General features: G+C 38.1%; 1 protein-coding gene across 3 annotated transcripts in view; it reads right to left on the bottom strand.

The window, feature by feature from the left end:
* Positions 1-4,859: 4,859 nt before the first annotated feature.
* LOC134535874 (aldo-keto reductase family 1 member B1-like) overlaps positions 4,860-20,040 on the bottom strand; it is a 32,300-nt gene continuing 17,119 nt past the window's right edge. For all 3 annotated transcript variants that reach the window (XM_063375215.1, XM_063375216.1, XM_063375217.1), the window contains 5 exons: positions 16,534-16,650; positions 12,393-12,584; positions 10,134-10,337; positions 7,646-7,794; positions 4,860-5,031 (listed from right to left, as the gene is read on the bottom strand). In XM_063375215.1, the coding sequence (XP_063231285.1) occupies positions 4,989-5,031; positions 7,646-7,794; positions 10,134-10,337; positions 12,393-12,584; positions 16,534-16,650 (705 nt within the window). In that variant the 3' untranslated portion in view covers positions 4,860-4,988. The remainder of the gene's footprint in view (positions 5,032-7,645; positions 7,795-10,133; positions 10,338-12,392; positions 12,585-16,533; positions 16,651-20,040) is intronic.

Genomic DNA, 20,040 nt, shown 5'->3' with positions numbered 1-20,040 from the left:
AAGGGTGGCTCCAGGGCTGGGTAATCACCTAATCACACTTCGCCGGCCCTTCTGCTACTAACGCACTAGCAATATGAAACTGAACTGTAGAATACTATTCGTTACACAACGTAAACGTATTTTTTTTTAGAACTTAGTAATATTAAACTGATCGTAAATGTTTTTTATTTAATTTTGTAATTCCAAACTTACAAATAATGTAGCTGGCCTTGGTTGATTCAAATACGTTGTTAAAAATAGTGTTTTTTTTTAATTACCTACTTTTCTCTGGGGGAATGGTAAAGCCCCTCTCCAGAATATCAGAGCCCCACAATCGTAAATGGCCCAGGGCCCCCGCAAATTCTGGGGCCGCCACTGGGTGGTGATGGTGACGATCAGAGACTCGGAAATACCGGTAATTCGTCCGGCGCTAATCTAAAATTCAAAGCATTATGTGTTCTCTGCCAAAGTTTGCTTTTCCATTGGCTGATTTCTCAGCGAGAAACATCTTGCTCTCGTTAGTCGGCACAACCTGATTCGCTTGCCTCTTTCTTTTCCTTGATGGGCATCGTTGGCTCGGATTATCTTTATTTCCACAATAAATTGTAATTGAATGAAATTCACATAACTAGAGTCATTTGGAGTGCATTTAAATCCTGGAACAGGTCTACTTTATTACGAATAATGTACATAGCGTATAGTCCGGTCAAAATATACATAAAAATAGTGATCAAATAACAAAAATTCCGACAGAGCTGAATTTTGGTAGAGACCTTGGGTACACCAGTAGAAATAAAGTGCCAAAGGTCCCCATAGATCCTATGAGTGCTAAAAATGTTATTCAAGGTTAAAGGTCAAAGTTTTAGGTTTTTTGGATTTTTCTCAAAAACTGTAAGTTTTATCAATACTATATCCCAGACACAAATTGTAGATTATACAATTATCTACAAAAATGATTCGAATACCTTTTTTCCTAAGAATCACCATTCCTAAGATATCGCCATTCTAAAAGTTGGAGGAGTTAGATTCTACATGATATGCACACAAATGCCACGTAATTACGTAGTTAGGCACTTAATATAAGAAAAAATGCCTATTTGTATCTCTTATATATAAAATATACAATTCCGAGAATACACACTCAATAGAAACTGTCCCTTAGCCAGTCACCCGCTTAGCCTTGAGCAACATCTGCTTACTATATTGTCCACGTGGCAACGGTCATATACCTGATTCTTCAAGTGGCTAAAGTGAAATACTTTTAGTGTTGAATATTTCATCAGTATTGAAATTATTTGAGAAAAGGGATTTAATTGATTGCACTAAAGTATTTGAAGAAATTGACTTTCCCCTTCAAACGATAATCACAAAAGGAATTCACTTTCTCCTTGCTGTTTGTGGAGCTTCAAAAATATTTAATTGTATTGACAAGTATAGATATTTAACTTTTTTAAAACATACACGGAACAAGAAATAAGTACAACTATCTTGTCTTCCTCCAACATCGGCTTTTGCTCATCAACACTTGTATCGAGTATACTATCAAGTTCAGACATGGCTACGCAATCAACTGAACCCCTAAGACTGGGGTTGGAAATTAACAGATAACACTTTGGAACCGATTCAAACTATACTCCCAACTGCACATTATTTTTTGCAATTGAAAAAAAGGTTGTAGTGCTAAATGTGGCTGTAGAATAGGGTTGTTGTGATCACCAGCGTTCCCTAATTGCCAAGGCCAGTCTTGCTCGAATGTTCAATTTAATCCAATAGACGAAGTTTCATGTGGTATCGATGAAGACAGCTGATTCAGCTTCAATTTCTGAAAATCCAGCAAGAAGAAGAAGAATAAATCAAAGATGACATGACTGTTCAAGTTTAATTTGAAGAATATGAATCAGATTAGAATATTAACAGAAATCAGAACTACAATTTAAATCAATCACCTATATCAATATCAAAATCAGTAATCATCATGCAGTAAATACAGTATTTTCCCATAAAACTCCGTCATAACAGATCGTGGAGTAGGCCTATCGGGGAAACCACGTTAAAAAAAACGCACCAAGTACACTACCTCACAGGTGGCTTGGAAATGTGTGCATATAGTGTAGAATTTAACTCTTTCAACTTTTAGAATGGCGATATCTTAGGAATGGTGATACTTAAGATAAAAGTATTAGGACCATTTTTGTCGATGATTTTATAATCTACATTTTTTTCTGGGATCTATTTTTGATAAAACTTACTGTTTTTGAGAAAAATTCAAAAACAAAATTTTTACCTATGACCTTGAATAACTTTTTTTTAGCACACATGGGATCTATGGGTACTTTTGGCACCTTATTTCTACTGGTGTACCCAAGGTCTCTACCAAAATTTTATTAATTAATTGCAAAAATTAATTTTTAACACAACCTTTTTTTTTCTGAACTTTTGGTTTAGTTTGTCGATTCAAAACCCGATACCTAATTATAATAGAGTTTAGCAGTTTTCGGTTGGATTGAATTCATTCCTGTAACGGAAATATTCCGAAAGCGTCAAGAATAGGGTTCCAGGGCATAATGGGATTTCAACGCTCAGAGAGTAACGAAAAGTGGGGCACTCGATGGTATATAGTATTATAGCGCACTTTGCATATCCACGCGCTCGCATTATCGCTCTACCGCATACTCACACACTTTATTATACAGATTTCGAGGGGTAGAGCGGTGATTTCCTCCGTAGTTCGCACCTGCAGTTCCACCGAGGCGTGAGGACGAAGTGTGGAGGCCTGTTCCTCGCGGTGTCCCGGGAAGAAGTCACCCCACGTCTCCTCAGACACGGGGCGCAGGCAACACCTGTCTCAGGCAGACATTGTGGGCTGTAGCGCGTCACGAGAGTAAACGGTGCGTAAAATTTCGCCCGAAAAGCGGTCGCAGAGTTCCGAAATCGCCTTCAGTAATGACATCGCTGCAGATGGCCACCATCTTACAGATGTGATCTTCGGAGCCTGACAAAGTAAATGTGGATGTGTTACTGATTCCAATAAAATAAACCTCATTTCTGTGAATTGCTCCGTTTACTTTCTTTAATAGCTCTTCAAAACCGATACACAACTTATGCCCCACCTTACACCTCTACACACCTTATGCCCCTCCTTATACCTCTACACAGCTTATCGTCGCTGTTACTGCAAAATGTCGCATGTCAAAATGTCTCACTTTCCAGGAGATCAAAAAAAAACTGTTTCGTTCATCAGGGTTATCATATTATTTTATGAAATTTTGGTAGTATTCTTAGAATTATGCTTCTTACTTTACAGTTATTGACAAACGACTTTATGCCGCAACATAGGTTGCCTTCCGAAATACACAAACAGCCAAAAATTTAAAAATGCCAATTTTTGACATACGACCTTTTGTAGTAACAGCAACGTCATGTCCCTCCGTATACCTCTACACACTTTATGCCTCTACACACCTCATAGCTACATCTATCTGTGAAGTTTTTAATTCCAACGTGGGCCACGGCGCACCTAAGTGTGTGTGTGTGTGTGTGTGTGTGTGTGTGTGTGTGTGGTATTCCTTGAGCTGGAGCCACGCCAGACCGGACCAGTTCTGCGGAGGAAGGGTTGTCTGTTGGCGGCTCGACCCCGGCCGGGTCAGGCGCCGCTATCGCCGCACACGTCAGCGGCGTGGCCCGCGGCACAAAGAGCCCCTCAGACGCGGCGGGGATGTTCGCCGGCGACCCGTCCCCCGGGTGTGCCGACCCGGCAGCCGCCGGCCTCACTCTCCGGGGGCCCCCGGCAACAACTCCCCCGTCGACGGCTGCCGGGCTGAGGGGCCAGGCCAGCGTCTCACACGTACGTTCCGCACTGACACCCAAGCATATCACGATTTATAAAAAATGTGAATATTTACTTGATCACACATCAAAGCTGTCTCCTACAAACATTGTGTTCATTTCCCCCGTAGCGTAGCCAGGATTTGTGTATGGGGGAGGGGGGTTAAGAAGCATGCGCCCCCCCCCCTATTAAAGCCGTGGGGCCCGGGGGTCCTCACCCGGAAAAATTTGGATTTTAAGGTGTAAAATAGTGCTATTTGAGCAGTTTTCGGTACTTAACTTTAAATATTGTAATGGTAAAAATATTATTAATTTTTTAATAAAAAATTTGTTTGAGTGATGAAGTAAGAAATTAATTAAAGATATTTTAATCAATCCAAGTGCCTTGTCCACGTCCACTCAAAATCATAAATCATGCTCGAAACTCGACAATACAAAAAAAAAAAGGAATAAAAATGGTTGGGTTTTGGCAGAACTGGCCTATTCCTGGAAACAATTAGCTTATAATTACCACGCTGGTTAAATACAGTAGGTGTAAGATATTTGAAAACTTGGGACCCGCCACGGCGTCACAACCTTATAGCTTCTGCTCGTGAAAGGGGTAGGGGAAGGGAAGGAGAATCGGTAGGGCTCGCTTACTCTTCCCCTCCAGTGCAGTGGCCGGTGATAGCAGTAAGACACCCAGGCTTTTAGCTAACCTGCTTTCAGATAAGAAAAAAATGGAACTAAGGGGGGTGGGGGGATAGAACCCCTAATCCCCCCCCCCTGGATACGCCCCTGCATTTCCCTAATCATCAGTTCGCGGCATTTTTTTTTACCCCGATTTGAGGAACACGCTGATTTTGAACTTGATTATATTTAGTCTAATATATAATATAATTGAGAGGAGGTCTAAGCAAAAAAAATGATTTAGACACTTATAATCACTATAGTAGCAAGGTAAAGCTAAAATGAAAAAAAAATATATATATATATATATATATATATATATATATATATATATATATATATCGTGAATGTATTAACTCACGACCCGTTAAAAAAATATCACTGAATTATGCACATGATGTGCCTTTCGTTTTTATTTGTAAATTAATCACACATTTTTGTAATTAACAATCATTTTTAGGTACAGCATGTGAACAATATGTGTTTTTTTCCTTCCAATGGTTACTAGATGTTCTTCAGAACTCGCCTACGAACGGGTAATTCTTGTCGTTCTTGCACCTGTAAAAGATAAAAATTTTCGACAGGTAAGTATCACTGCTCAACAAACACTTTAAACTCATCTCCCGATAAAGAAAGATATCGTTGGCGTCACCATGTCAAGTGAATGCCGATATTTCTTATCTACTTAATTACATTAATTAAAATTAATAATAATTAAAATTAAATTACTTAATTACATTACATTACATTGGGCGTTCGGAGAAAATGATTTAATTTTTTTATTTGTAAATTTTCAGCCAACTTTATTATGGTAATCACAGGGCATAAACTCGGTAGAAGTATTGTTTGAAATATGCGAGGAAAACTATTACATTTATTTTGAAATATTAAATTTGCCATTCGGATGTTATTTTATAGCATATAATTGGATGATTACAATTTATTACCCAGCAAAAGTTTGCAAAAACTTAGTTAATTACGATATTGACGTGGCTTACCAACCTTTCAGAGGTAACAGACCTTACATCCAGCAACAGATTTGCTTTCCCAGATAATCTTAGAGATGACAGGTACTCAATGTTTTTTTTTTAAATTCTACAATTATTTGATATATGTGCAAAATAGCGTTTCGGAAGGGACATATAAATTTAAGCGACTTGTTAATGTAACTTATATGCTTCGTGCTAATTTTTCCATAAATACTACATGCCTAGAATTGTGGTGATAAATCTCACAAATGTATCAACTGAAGTTCCACTGAAAGTTTAGTGAGAGCTATAGGTACATGCAATAGACTAAAGTTTATGTCACTATATTTCTACCAGTGAAATATCTGCATATTAATTAGTAAAAATTTTGCAAAACATGTAAAATGGCTTGAGTGTAAATATTTGAAATCGGGGTGGTCTAGTATCGTCACAGTAGACCACATTTAACCGGCACCTCATTCACATACTAAAGATCCCAGAAGTAAGTTATAAAATATCGGCGATGAGTGATAGTTTATAACTTTTTTAAATTCAATATTGTGAATGCGTACATTGTCAGGAATTAAAGTAAAGATGAATTTTAGCAACATATTTTTTAATGCGTTTTTAGTCAAACTGATTATCATTTAGCGACGACTTATAAAAGCCTCCCTTCGTGACTGGAGGAAATATTAACAAGCCCTTTAAACAAAGTTAATTTAATAAACTAAAGCCTTGCTTTTATGGTGACCGTTAATTGTGATGTCTTGGTGTTTAGGAGTGAGGGTGATTAAATTTGTTTTTGTTAGTGCTTTTTACAACTGCTTAATTGACTCGAAAGTATTTTAAAATTAGAGAGATTTTTTAAATCAACTAACGTCAAGAGTTTTAAAAACTTTCTGTGGTTAGTGTGTTTTCTAATAATAATCCTCAATCTTAATTGCTTGTATAATTGTATATTAATTTTTTACTTTTATTTGTCTACAGCCATTTTTACTCAAAAAACTTTCCACTCAAATCACAGCCTGATAATTTGTCATAATCGTTTTCCATATTGATACTTTTTCAAATATATGGGCAAGTATTTTTTTTTTTTAACCAATATCCCCAATGTAAGAAATGCAGTTAGTAACTGATTCTGTAAATGCGTTCAGGCTGTCTAGTTTTTATAAGATATCAAACAAAGTTAATTGTGCAACACATGCATAATTTAATCGTGTTTGAATTCAAAATAAAAAGCTTAATGGCACAGGCCTTGCATATAAGAAGTTGTGCAAAAAAAGTAAACTATGTACTATTAGGAATCAATGCTAATAGAGTATCCTTATATGGGAAAACTTGAGCAGGTACGTAGTACAACGACAATGGAAATGAAATACGGGAAATTCAACATTATTTTTTCTCTATCACATACAATCGTCCACTAAACTAGTTTACATAAATATACAAATAAAGTAACGTGATCGAAAGTGCGTGACGATAGAATGCATCGAAAAAAATCGATCGTCAATGCGTTTCAAGCATGAATTTGTTTATTTGTTTTTTAAGAAGTTATGTCGAAAACTGCAGGATAAATTACAAAAAAAAAAAATATTCCACTGACGTAAAGTTACATTATTTTTCAGATGGACTGCGGCAGCGTTTTATTTTTTCCCAAAAATAAAAATAAAAAATTGAAACCTACATCTAATATACATTGAAGTGCAGATATAAATTAAGTAAATTATTATTATTTTTAGTTCTATAATTTATTAGTATTATAAAGAGAGAGTGAAGGTTTACTTGATCGCAATTAGTAAACTGGAACGATACTGGACGTACCATTTCTTTTTTTCACTATCAATAAGGTACATAATTCCAGATAGACGTAGGCTTCATTTCATTTCATTTATTAAAACAATAAATATACGACGATATTTATAACTAAATCCAGAATTTTAAAAAATCTTCCACTTACGATCAGCAAAGCTATAGATGAGCAAATAAAATAATTCAAATTAAATGCTAATTGAAAATTTAAACAGGGGCGGTATTGCTATCTATATATATTGTAGCCCGTGTCCCGATGCGTTACATTAATAAATATAATTTAATGTATATTCCCTAAGTAAATGTGTTTTTATGACGGATAAAACGTACCTCACGACAAATATATAAATATCGCTTTATCACCCCGGTGTGGATCTGGTCACCGGTGAACTCACTGAAAGAAAGGGCAGGTCCTGGTGTTGGAATTCATGCCGTCGATGAACTCCATGTCTTCTTCGCTCAGCTGGAAGTCGAAGACGCTGATGTTCTGCTTCAGGCGAGTGGGGTTGGTCGACTTGGGAATGGCAATCACCCGGTTCTGGACCTGACGACAGAGCGCGGCACAAATATTCCGTGTTAGTATCTGCAAATGGTAACCTTTATAGCGGTAATTTTGTGGTACAGGATATGACAGAGTGAGCAACATTAAAAAAAAGTGAGAGAGTCTTTCAGTTTTCACCAGTGATGTGTAAACATCTAAAACCTCGGTAACGAGCAAAATTCATGTGTTCTCATGTTGCAAATAAAATTATAGGTAATACAAAACTGGAATACGAACTTCAACGTAGAATTTCTTAAAATAATGCTGAGCGTGATAAATATACGAAAAGTGTCTCTTCAAATACATTTCTCGACGCGAATCACACGTAGTTTCCGTACCCGCCCCTAGAATTCGCTACCGGAGCAGCTACGTCGACTATCGAATCATTCGATTTTCAGAGAGGCATTTTTAACTATATAATTAAACGGCTCCGATAAAAGTAAAAAAAAAAGAGTTGAAAGAGCACTAAACCCCGGCTTTGGACATAATTTTCGACAAGGAATTTTAACTTATACTTCACATATTACTGTATCAATTGCATCTAGATTTTACACGAACATTTAAACACAATGTATAGAAATTTTCATAATTTTATTACAGCTAAGTCTACGATTTCGTCTAACAAATAACCTAACCTAACCTAACCTAAAAAAGAATATTTCATGTGCTTTCAAAAAATTTGTTTGTAAAATAAAAAAAGGCATGAATTAAAAAAAGCTAACTGAAATTGTTAGAATGACATAAAAAGATCTTTATTTTTTTTTTAGAAAATAAATAATACATTAAATTAGGTCCCCCAACATATTTGCTAAAGTTCCTCATTTAACTATCTTGTAAAAAAAAAATTGTAAAACAAAAACTTATCTGAACATAAATAATTGCAAATAATACAAGGAAAGTTTAAGAATTTAAAATACTTATTTTTTTCTGAAGTATATTTACTTACTAACTTAGCTTGATAGATATGACCCCATTGTAGTATTTCTTGTAGTATTAGTTTGTGTGCACCCGATTGATCCCAAAATGTCCACGTATGTAAAGCCCGTTCCACAATGGCAGAGAAAAGGATACGGATCTCCAGAAACATTTAACTATCGCGTCTGCCGCTTCCATAATGCACGGGAACGTAAAAAAAAAAAAATGGCAACAGATGAGATTGCACTGCAATTTATAAGTTACGAAATATTAATTTAATTTAAAATATATACATCAGGATTTTGAGATTCAAGCACGGGCAGGATTGGCATGCATGATAAAAAAAAATGAACGGCAAATTAATAGTCGGACACTAGACTGCTCGCGGTGTTTAGCGTGTTCTAGAACACGAACAAACATGGTCCACCACCGCAGTGAAGTAGTAACTCGGCTGCACTGAAGAGCTGAGCCGTCTCCCAGCTAAATATTAAATCAACCTCCCCCCCCCCCCCAAGGAGGGCTGGACAACACACGAGTTTAACGTAAAAAATAAATTCATTTCCCTCGAAATTAAATTTAATTAAACTCAGGCCTTTTGCGGTCAACCAAGATTCACAGCGAATTTTCAAAGTCAGTTATTTCACGATCCCCGTCAAAACGTTTTATTTGCAGGCACAAAACAGGAGGTTGGGGACCGCGTTCAGCGGCCCTGGGACTCCTCGCGGGCTACGGGGGGTTCGATACCAAGTTCGGGTGCTCGGTCCCTTGGGTCCGCTGCTGGCGATGATGATATCCCTGTAAAGGCCCGTCTACAATAGAAATGCCCTAAACTGTGTCCGAAGGACACTCGTCGCTGATTGGTCCACGTGACCCTCTGACGTCATGCGTCAAGTGGGCGAAGGTCCGAACCTACCTGGTCCGAAGACATTCGTCAATTTGAACTTTTTGTCCCAACCTGTGTACTTCGGACACAGGAAAAGAACAGAACACTCACGAAATTTGAATTTCCTGTTCCCGTTTGAAAACGTGGTGTTTGTTTTTGTTATTGAAGGAAATGGAAGGTGTTGCAAGTCAAGAAGAGCCACTTTGACTTACTGAATAAATATATAATACCTATTGAAGTCCCACAACTTTCATAAGTTCAATCTCAAACTACAAAGCATCAAAACAATATACAAAAAAACATTTGGTTTGGCACATTTACTGCGCTCTGGTGACAACTTTATAAATCAATACATTCGGACATCGGACATCGCAATTGTGGACAGGGAAGTTTTCGGTGAGACAATGTGACGTCACTCACATTCGGATAAGGACACGGACCACGCAGAGGTTCGGACTAGTGTAGACGGGCTGTTGGTCAGCCAGCAATGGCTGCTCGGGGAACGGGAATTGCTGAGCGGAAGGGGGCCGGTGCGGGGACTCACCAGGTACCTGAGCACCACCTGGGCCACGCTGCGGCCCAGCCTCGCGGCCAGCTGGGCGAGCCGCGGGTCCTCCACCAGCTTGGGCGCCCCTGGGGCCCACACGGTGTTGGGCGCCCCCAGCGGGCTGTAGCCGGTCACCTGGATGCCGCGCGCGCGGCAGAACTCGATCAGCCTCTTCTGGTTCAGGTACGGGTGGCACTCCACCTGCGGGGCAGACCCCCTCGCGCTGGTACCAGGCCTAGATGCTAGCTGGCTACAAGTCTACGAGACTACAAGGCTTCAACTGGATACGAGTCTACGAGGCTACAAGTCTACAAGGCTACAAGGCTACAAGTCTACGGGGCTACAAGTCTACGAGGCTACAAGTATACATGGTTACATGTCCACGAGGCTACAACTCTACATGGTTATATGTCCACGAGTCTACGAGGCTACGAGACTACATGGCTCCAATTGTCTTTGACTCCATCAGCTCCCATAGTCCACGCAAAAGAACTTGTTGCAAGCAGTCCCGATTCTTGCCAACTGATGTCGCCAAGTGTTGTGTTGAGGTAAATAAAAAAAAGAATTATATGTGGGATGCGGGATGCTCACTAACAGTCGCAAGATAAGGAAGGCTTCGCTAGACATCAAGGAGAAGGAAGTTTGTCTTGCATGATGTTGCTTCTCAGATGTCTGAAGACATATTAATTGACTGAGTAATAGATTTTTTTTGTTTAAATTTCAATTGATAAAACATATTTTTTAGTGATAATTTGGTACCAGAAATTCACAAATTAAATGTAACTCTGAATAAAATTACGTGACTCATTAAGTAAAAAAAAAAATTCGTGCTGAGATCGATTCCTCAGAAATAACCAGAAGCACTCGGAGAACATCAGCAGAAGTCTCGACAGGAATAATAAGGAGCACATGAAGAATGCCATAAAATTTTGGCAGGAATATTCAGGAGCACACGGAGAAAACTAACTCACGTTTTCCTTAATCAATATCAGCAATCAAACGAGATGTATCTTATATATAAAATTCTCGTGTCACAGTTTTCGTTGCCATACTCCTCCGAAACGGCTTGACCGATTTTGATGAAATTTTTTGTGCTTATCCGGTATCTATGAGAATCGGCCAACATCTATTTTTCATCCCCCTAAATGTTAGGGGTAGTCCACCCCTAAATTTTTTTTTTATTTCCAGTTTTTGGTAGGAAATCACCATGGCTGTTGCTTTGTTGATGCTTCATTCGTCTCTATGGCAACGGCTATTTCATTGTTAGTGTAGTCCTCATCACTCATTAAATACAGACCACCAATTATTCAAATTAAGAAGACAATTACTAACTACATCTGATTTCTAAAAAGGTCCAGTGAACTCTTTACCAAGTCAACCGATTTCGATGAAAATTGGCATTTATGTGTAATTGTTTCCAACTTGAGAGATATGGTAGTTTTTATTTCGATTAATAGTCTTAATAATTTATAATTAATAATAAACTGATTATCAATGTTGATTGGTGTTTAAGCCCGGGAAACAGTGGGTACTTCGTCTCCATGACAACGTTGCGTGCTTGAGAGTCGGGAAACCATCGGTGCTATTCGTTTTTTCTTCGGTACATTACAAAGCATTGTATTAAGTTTTTGTCAAAATTAATTAATTTTCATTTTATTTCATTTATTATAACTGTAAATAGGAGATTTGGTCTCATTTCCCCCCCCCCCCCCCCCATAAATACAACCGTGCGAAGCCGGGTCGGGCAGCTAGTTTATATATATATAAATACATTTTTATAAATGCCTCATAAAAAGAATTTTAAAAAAGAGCTCGTGACAATTTTATAGCGATACAGTGAATAAAAAGCACGTTAGATTTTAAGACTTCACACCTAAAGTTCTCTAAAGCAGAGTAAGAAAGGTTTTCCTGAAATTTACGAATATCATTGGTTGACAAATTATCCAGGATCTTAGAGAATTTCCTACTTTCTTCGTACATTTACGGGTGATGAGATAAACGCATATGAATTATATTTCAGTATTAACGAAAACTTTATAAACTGGATAGATCTACGAGAAAAAAAAACACCAATTTTCCTTTCACATTCATTTTCATTCAGTTAATGTAACACAGATTACGGAAGTCAAAAGCTGTTGTAGTTTCCTAGAAGATCCAGTCAACTGGAACAACGGAAAACCCTTGGTTTACTTGAGGGGCCTATTAACGCTTGAAAGTCCGCAAATGTTATTTTCAACAACGAAGACGTGACTGAACCTGGTTCATGACGGGCTTGATGGATGCCTTCAGCACCCGCAGAATCTGCTGCGAGTTGAAGTTGGACACGCCGATGCTCCTGGTCAGCTTCTGGCGGACACACTCCTCCATGGCCAGGTACGTGTCCACGTAGTCGATGTCCTCGGTGATGAAGTTGCCCTCCGCGTCGGTGGGGAAGGACTCGTCTCCTTCCTGCAGGCATAGTCCAAGGCATGTGACCCTTCAACTTCCTACAGGAATAGTCCATGTCGTGTGAATTGTCTCCTTCCTGCAGGCATAGTCCATGCCATGTGACCCTTCAACTTCCTACAGGAATAGTCCATGTCGTGTGAATCGTCTCTTTTCTGCAGGCATAGTCCATGTCATGTGACCCTTCAACTTCCTACAGGAATAGTCCATGCTGTGTGAATCGTCTCTTTTCTGCAGGCATAATACATGTTATGTGACCCTTCAACTTCCTACAGGAATAGTCCATGTCGTGTGAATCGTCTCCTTCCTGCAGGCATAGTCCATGCCATGTGACCCTTCAACTTCCTACAGGAATAGTCCATGTCATGTGACTCATCTCTTTCCTACAGAAATAGTCCATGCCATGTGATCCTTCAACTTCATACAGGAATAGTCCATGTCGTGTGACTCGTCTCCTTCCTGCAGGCATAGTCCATATCGTGTGACCCTTCAACTTCCTACAGGAATAGTCCATGTCGTGTGAATCGTCTCCTTCCTGCAGGCATAGTCCACATCGTGTGACCCTTCAACTTCCTACAGGAATAGTCCATGTCGTGTGAATCGTCTCCTTCCTGCAGGCATAGTCCATATCGTGTGACCCTTCAACTTCCTACAGGAATAGTCCATGTCGTGTGACTCGTCTCCTTCCTGCAGGCATAGTCCATATCGTGTGACCCTTCAACTTCCTACAGGAATAGTCCATGTCGTGTGAATCGTCTCCTTCCTGCAGGCATAGTCCATATCGTGTGACCCTTCAACTTCCTACAGGAATAGTCCATGTCGTGTGAATCGTCTCCTTCCTGCAGGCATAGTCCACATCGTGTGACCCTTCAACTTCCTACAGGAATAGTCCATGTCGTGTGAATCGTCTCCTTCCTGCAGGCATAGTCCATATCGTGTGACCCTTCAACTTCCTACAGGAATAGTCCATGTCGTGTGACTCGTCTCCTTCCTGCAGGCATAGTCCATATCGTGTGACCCTTCAACTTCCTACAGGAATAGTCCATGTCGTGTGAATCGTCTCCTTCCTGCAGGCATAGTCCACATCGTGTGACCCTTCAACTTCCTACAGGAATATTTCATGTCGTGTGAATCGTCTCCTTCCTGCAGGCATAGTCCATGTCATGTGACCCTTCAACTTCCTACAGGAATAGTCCATGTCGTGTGACTCGTCTCCTTCCTGCAGGCATAGTCCATATCGTGTGACCCTTCAACTTCCTACAGGAATAGTCCATGTCGTGTGAATCGTCTCCTTCCTGCAGGCATAGTCCACATCGTGTGACCCTTCAACTTCCTACAGGAATAGTCCATGTCGTGTGAATCGTCTCCTTCCTGCAGGCATAGTCCATATCGTGTGACCCTTCAACTTCCTACAGGAATAGTCCATGTCGTGTGAATCGTCTCCTTCCTGCAGGCATAGTCCATGTCATGTGACCCTTCAACTTCCTACAGGAATAGTCCATGTCGTGTGAATCGTCTCCTTCCTGCAGACATAGTCCATATCGTGTGACCCTTCAACTTCCTACAGGAATAGTCCATGTCGTGTGAATCGTCTCCTTCCTGCAGACATAGTCCATATCGTGTGACCCTTCAACTTCCTACAGAAATAGTCCATGTCGTGTGACTCGTCTCGAACATGTAAATAAGGGACTGGAAAAGTTTTCAGCTTCAATGACCTTACTGTCAAAAATTATCATCTAAATATATCCCAAGACTAACCATCTGAAAATCATCCAGAGGTTTTTTAAATTTATATATTTGGAAATATCTTTGTTAGTATATGGGTTTAAAATTTATTTGCTTTAATTTTTTTTATTTATAATTTGTAACATGCAACCAAACGGTCATATGACTTTGTGGATGTGTACACATGAAAACAACAACAGATACATACACATGTAGAAAAAAAAACAGTAATTATTTCAGGCACCTGTAGGCAGGCAACACGTGCAGGGAAGGATAACAATCATGCATGTACTACCAACAAAACAACACAAAAGACAACCGACACTTAAAAACATAGATACAATATAACTCGTCTACCATTATGGGTTAAAAAGATAACATAAATGAAATAAACAGGAGGCACAAAGACAGTAACAACACATAATGAACCAAATACTAACACAAATTGAATTAATACGGCTGGTGTTGCAACAGACAAACAACAAGCAGATAATCTAAGCATTTCAAACTATGTTAAACCACGCAGGAATTATAAATATTATTTTGAATCTAGCACAACAGAAATGTGATATTTATATACTGGCAGATAACAAAATTTTTAAGATTAACCTTATTACTAAACTGCAGTAATAAACGCTGATACTGGTTAAAATGGTTAATTAGTCTGTCTACAATATCATTATTCTTTCTTACGGTTTATAATATGGGTGGCTTACGACATAGATACAATCAGTCTGTCTGTGCTGTGCCTTCGTCGTTCTGTTGTCCATATTATCTGTTGTTTTTTTTTATCACCGTTGGATTTTCTTGTTTAACGCTATGTTGTCCAAAATTGTTGTTTGTCTATATTTTATGTTCTTGATGAAACGGTTTAGTTGTTGTCATCTCACTGTTTGTCTGTGCTGTGATATTTTTTCCGACTAACAGCTTCCACGGAATTCTCTCTGAGCTGTCTGCGAGTTTATCATTTGACATTAACTGATTTCGGCTGGTTTTCTGTGTTTTCGTGTATTCATCCTTCTTGTTAATTCTTGTGGTTTATCTATGACATATAGACAAAACAGCAATGGCGTTCGTTCATGAAAATATTTTTAATCAAGTGCAGATTTACAAGTCACAACTCTAACTGCAAGTAATATTACAAACGTATTTAATAAAGTTTCTTGTTTTCTACACGGGCTTGTATTTGGTGAAATAATTCTACGAGTCTTAACCCTAAAGTAAAATATTTAACTAGTACCTACAATAAATGTGTAATCATGTGGAAGTAATCTGGATGAAATATTCAGTGACGCTTATGGAGATGATATTGAAATTATTGAGGTTAGCAGAGCATGCAATTTTATACAGGATTCACATGGACTTGGTGATAATATTTTTAATATAACGAGAGGTTCCAAATAAAAATATTTTTTAAGTATATAGGACATCAACTGGAACATCCGAAACAACGTAGGTAATCTCCGTTCAGTTACTATTTTATCATATTTAAACGAAAAATACATTAATAATTTTTTTTATTAATTCATTCATTTCCACCATAGTGAAGCTTAAATATTATAAAAACTCCTTAAATGAAATAACTATTCAACAAGCTACAGATAAAGGATGATTTCCAAGAGTCTTTTATTTTTATGTTGCAAAACGACATTTTGAAATGTTCGAATGTTGCTGAACTAACATTTCATACTTTTTTTTTTAGAAACAACCTTTCGTATGATTTTTTTCGCAATATTTTCAATGTTTCTAACCTTACCATACAAACATTACTCTCGTAACGTTCATGTTTATGTTACAAAAAACTAATAAAAATTTAGCATTTTATGAAATTGAAAAATATAAAAAAAATTGAACGTAATCATTACCACCAAAAAACCATTCCCGAATTTTATTTTCTCGAAAAAGTTGATACTCTAAAATACAAACCACTACATCTACGCGTTTATTGTTTGAAGAAATGGCAGTTTGCTATGCATTTTCGGGTACTTCAAGCTAATGTTTTTGTTCCACATAAAATTTGGTTTCTCGACACGAAGTTCCCACCAATTGTAAGCAATCACAGCTGACTTTTACACTTGCAATACTATTTTATTACTGTGAAAACGTTTACAAATCAAAGAATTGTAACTTGTAGGTATTAAAGAGGGCCCAATTGATGTGAATGATTTCTGAGGTTTATTTTACACAGCAGCGACTGGGTGTGGTTTATTTCTAAGAGAAATGTTACCTTGAACGCCATAGGCCAGTGCATCAAGTAGAGATCCAGGTAGTCCAGGCCGAAGTTCTCAAGAGTCTTCTTGCAGGCAGGCAACACCAGTTCCGGTCTATGGAAGGTGTTCCACAGCTGGAGGAATTAATAAAATTTCAGACTACGTAAAGAATTTCACGACTGTAAAACACAAAAACTAATGACAGTTTCGGTTCAAATTATCCGAAACCCAAAAATCACAGTTTGTTAAAGGGCTTGCCTAGCCAGGGGTGCGACTTGTGTTAGGGGAATGATAAATGCGACTCTCACTTCTGGTTCAAGCGGGGTGTCACCTCTAAGTTCAAGACTATGAACTGGTGAGTTGAGTTGTCTTCTTGCTGCGCTTAGGGAAACTATGAGACTTTAAATGTAAAAGTAATATTTTATTCCGTATAAATGAAGAAAAATATGTAATGCAAGTTTCAAGAAAAAGGTGTAATGCAAGTTTCAAGAATCTGTACTGATATTTTCACTCTCAAAAAAAATTAAAAAAAAAAATCCAAAATTAGGACTATCATTTCAACCTCAGCATTTAATTAATATCCTTACTAAACAGACGCCACTATGATATAATTGCCAACTGAAAAGCTCAACGGAAATTAATCCCGCGTGAGTTAGGCTGCAACGCAAGCATTATGGTGAGTTTTGCTGTTTACGAACAACAATGACGTGTCATTTACCAATGCAGCCTTACTCGAAGCATCCATTAATTTCGGCAATATTCAGTGGGAAACTAGCCTTGAAGATAACAGAAATCTTTGGACGGTTACACGAACTTGTGAATAAACAAGTATAAACTCTTTTATAAGTCATATGTTTGCGTTCTTCATAATCACACACATTATTTGAACAGAAATATTCATGTAAACTTACAGATATTTGTATTTTAACATAAAAACAACCGCAGCACTACAAAATAGTGTTTGCAGTGCACTGGGTTCGGAGCCTTTATGCTTTGTGTTGTCCCAGTATATTCAATAGTTAAAAGTTATTTGTATACCGATCCCCGAATAGTTTTCCAGTATTAACTGCGCACATAATCAGCATTATGCAACAACATAAAGTGAAATAGTTTATCAGATTATCTTTTCCAAGGTTAAAAAAAGTTATTCATGAAGGAAACATCTATTAAAATATAAAATTATCCACCAATTTTGGTAAAGAAATACTCAGTATTATCTCTAAAAAAAAGTATTTTATATATGTAAAGATAATCATAGCCATAATATATATTTCATGTTGTATTGCAAACTATTTCTTGGCAACTGGTTTTCAAAGGTATCTTCCGTACAGAACATTCTTTTCTGTGCACATATACTACAATATGGTTCCAGAAACCCCTCAAAGGCCACACTGATGCACGAATCGACGATGATTTTGTGGGTCTATGGACCATGAAACGAAAAACTATATAAAATTTTTTCAGAAAGTCGCACCATGGTAATGGCTACAATAGGTAGTAATTCTTTGAAATCTACCTAAAAAAAAAAAAAAAAAAGCAAGGCCTAGAACCGTCTTGCCAAGTTATTCGCGAAGAACCCCGCGTCACGAGTTACACAAAATCCCCGTCAAAGAATTTCCTCCATTGTAAATACCCTGACGCAATCCGGCACAGAGATACGAAAACGTTCAAGGATGCTTCTCCCGGGAATGACGGCTCCTCTGATAGCAGACACATGCGCGACCCGAACTTCTGAACCGCACAGGAGGGATGTGCTTGAGAAACTCAAGGTTGCCGCCCAAACAACACTTCGGTATAGTAATAAAGTTTACACTACGCTGTAATTTCAAGTAGATTTGGAAGAAAGACTGCCTGCTGTAGCCGTCACCACGGTGCGACTTTCCGAAAATTATTATATAATAACATCGCAGGATTTCGCGGCCATTGACTGTAATATCTTGGCTTCTGGGTTGTAGCCGCGTCCAAGGCGAATATATCACCATTTGTAACTCTGCCCTGATTATGGCGACTGCAATGTTGACCGAAACGTCGGTGATATATTCGCTTTGGACGCGGCTACAACCCAGACGCTAAGCTACTTCAAATTTTATAGAGTTTTTCGTTTCATGGTCCACAGACCCCAAAACCATCGTCAACTCAACTCATTTTCCATGCAGTGAAATTATTACGAATACTTCAACTCCATATATTTAGCATTGAATAGTTTAGAACGCAGCATTAAATAGCTTAGAAAGAATCTTATATATATCACATTTTAATGGACACAATAACTTTGCACCAGTCACTTCCAAACTGATACGTAAAATCTAGTAATGGAATATCTTTACCTGGATAGTCGGTATACTATAAAATTGTAATGTATAATTCTAAACAATATTTAAAAGCTTTGTCTGAAATATGTTTTGATTAAACACCCTTTTACCGTGAAAACAGTGGTTAAAATAATTTTAAAAAATCAATACTTGATTAATACAAAATTGGTTCGAATATATTTTCAACCATCTTTATATTATTTAAACCTCGGTAAAGTATTTTTTATGCATCTACATATCATTGTATACTGTTTGAAGGTCAAAAATGTTCGTAACTATCTTAATAGGCATAATATGAGATTCATTCTAAGCTATTCAATGCTGGATGCATTAAGTTAACATATATGTTTTAGGTTGTAGGAAACAAAAGAAATCGTTATCAACGGCAACAGTATTCAAGATGGGACTATATAACACTCATAGACTGGTTATATAATATTCGAAATAAAGTAAAGAGCATAAGAACGCAACACGCAACATACGAAATAAAACACGAAAGTCGCAAGACATTACCTAACGTACAATTAGAATCCAAAATATGCGCGTGCAACACAGGACATATGATAGAAGTAAAACACTGGCAATTCAACTCGTAAGTATACTGTAAGGAGTAAAACGGCAAAGAGAAAGAGAGGTATAAAAAGGGGGGGGGGGGGGGTGTTACATTTTCTAAATAAACATAAATTAAAATTATTATTCACTTCAAAATAACTGCTCAGGATATCGTGGGCTAATTTGAATACGGTGTGTGGTTTAGTTAGTCAAATAATAATTCGTGACAAATAATTACCATGTCAAACTAAAGCGTGAAAGTCATTATACCAGCAAAAATTGTTTAGTTGCACAGCTAATACAATACTCATTTAACAAGTATCAAAAATATTAATTACTTTAAAGAGCACCATTTTTTTGCGAATATGGCCCGTGGCGCGGTGCACAACAATAAACTCAAACCCCGTTGTGTTGCCCTCTGCACAAGGATTCCCTTAGGTCGTGGTGGCGTCAGGCGCAGGCGGGTCCCTACCGCCGCGACCCGCCTATCCCTGCAGCATGGCGGGGTTCAACTGAGCCGCACGCCGCCACGTGGAGCCCGCGGCCCGCCAAGTTCTCTGCACCGTCCGCAACCCATTAGCGTCATAAATAGTTTCATAACAGTATTATAAATATGTAAATATTCCAAGTCTATCTCTTGCTTATTCTGGCTCCTTTACG

This window comes from Bacillus rossius, chromosome 10 (genome assembly GCF_032445375.1).
Source record: "Bacillus rossius redtenbacheri isolate Brsri chromosome 10, Brsri_v3, whole genome shotgun sequence".
NCBI classification, from domain to species: domain Eukaryota; kingdom Metazoa; phylum Arthropoda; class Insecta; order Phasmatodea; family Bacillidae; genus Bacillus; species Bacillus rossius.
This window is presented reverse-complemented; position numbering and strand designations above follow the sequence as displayed.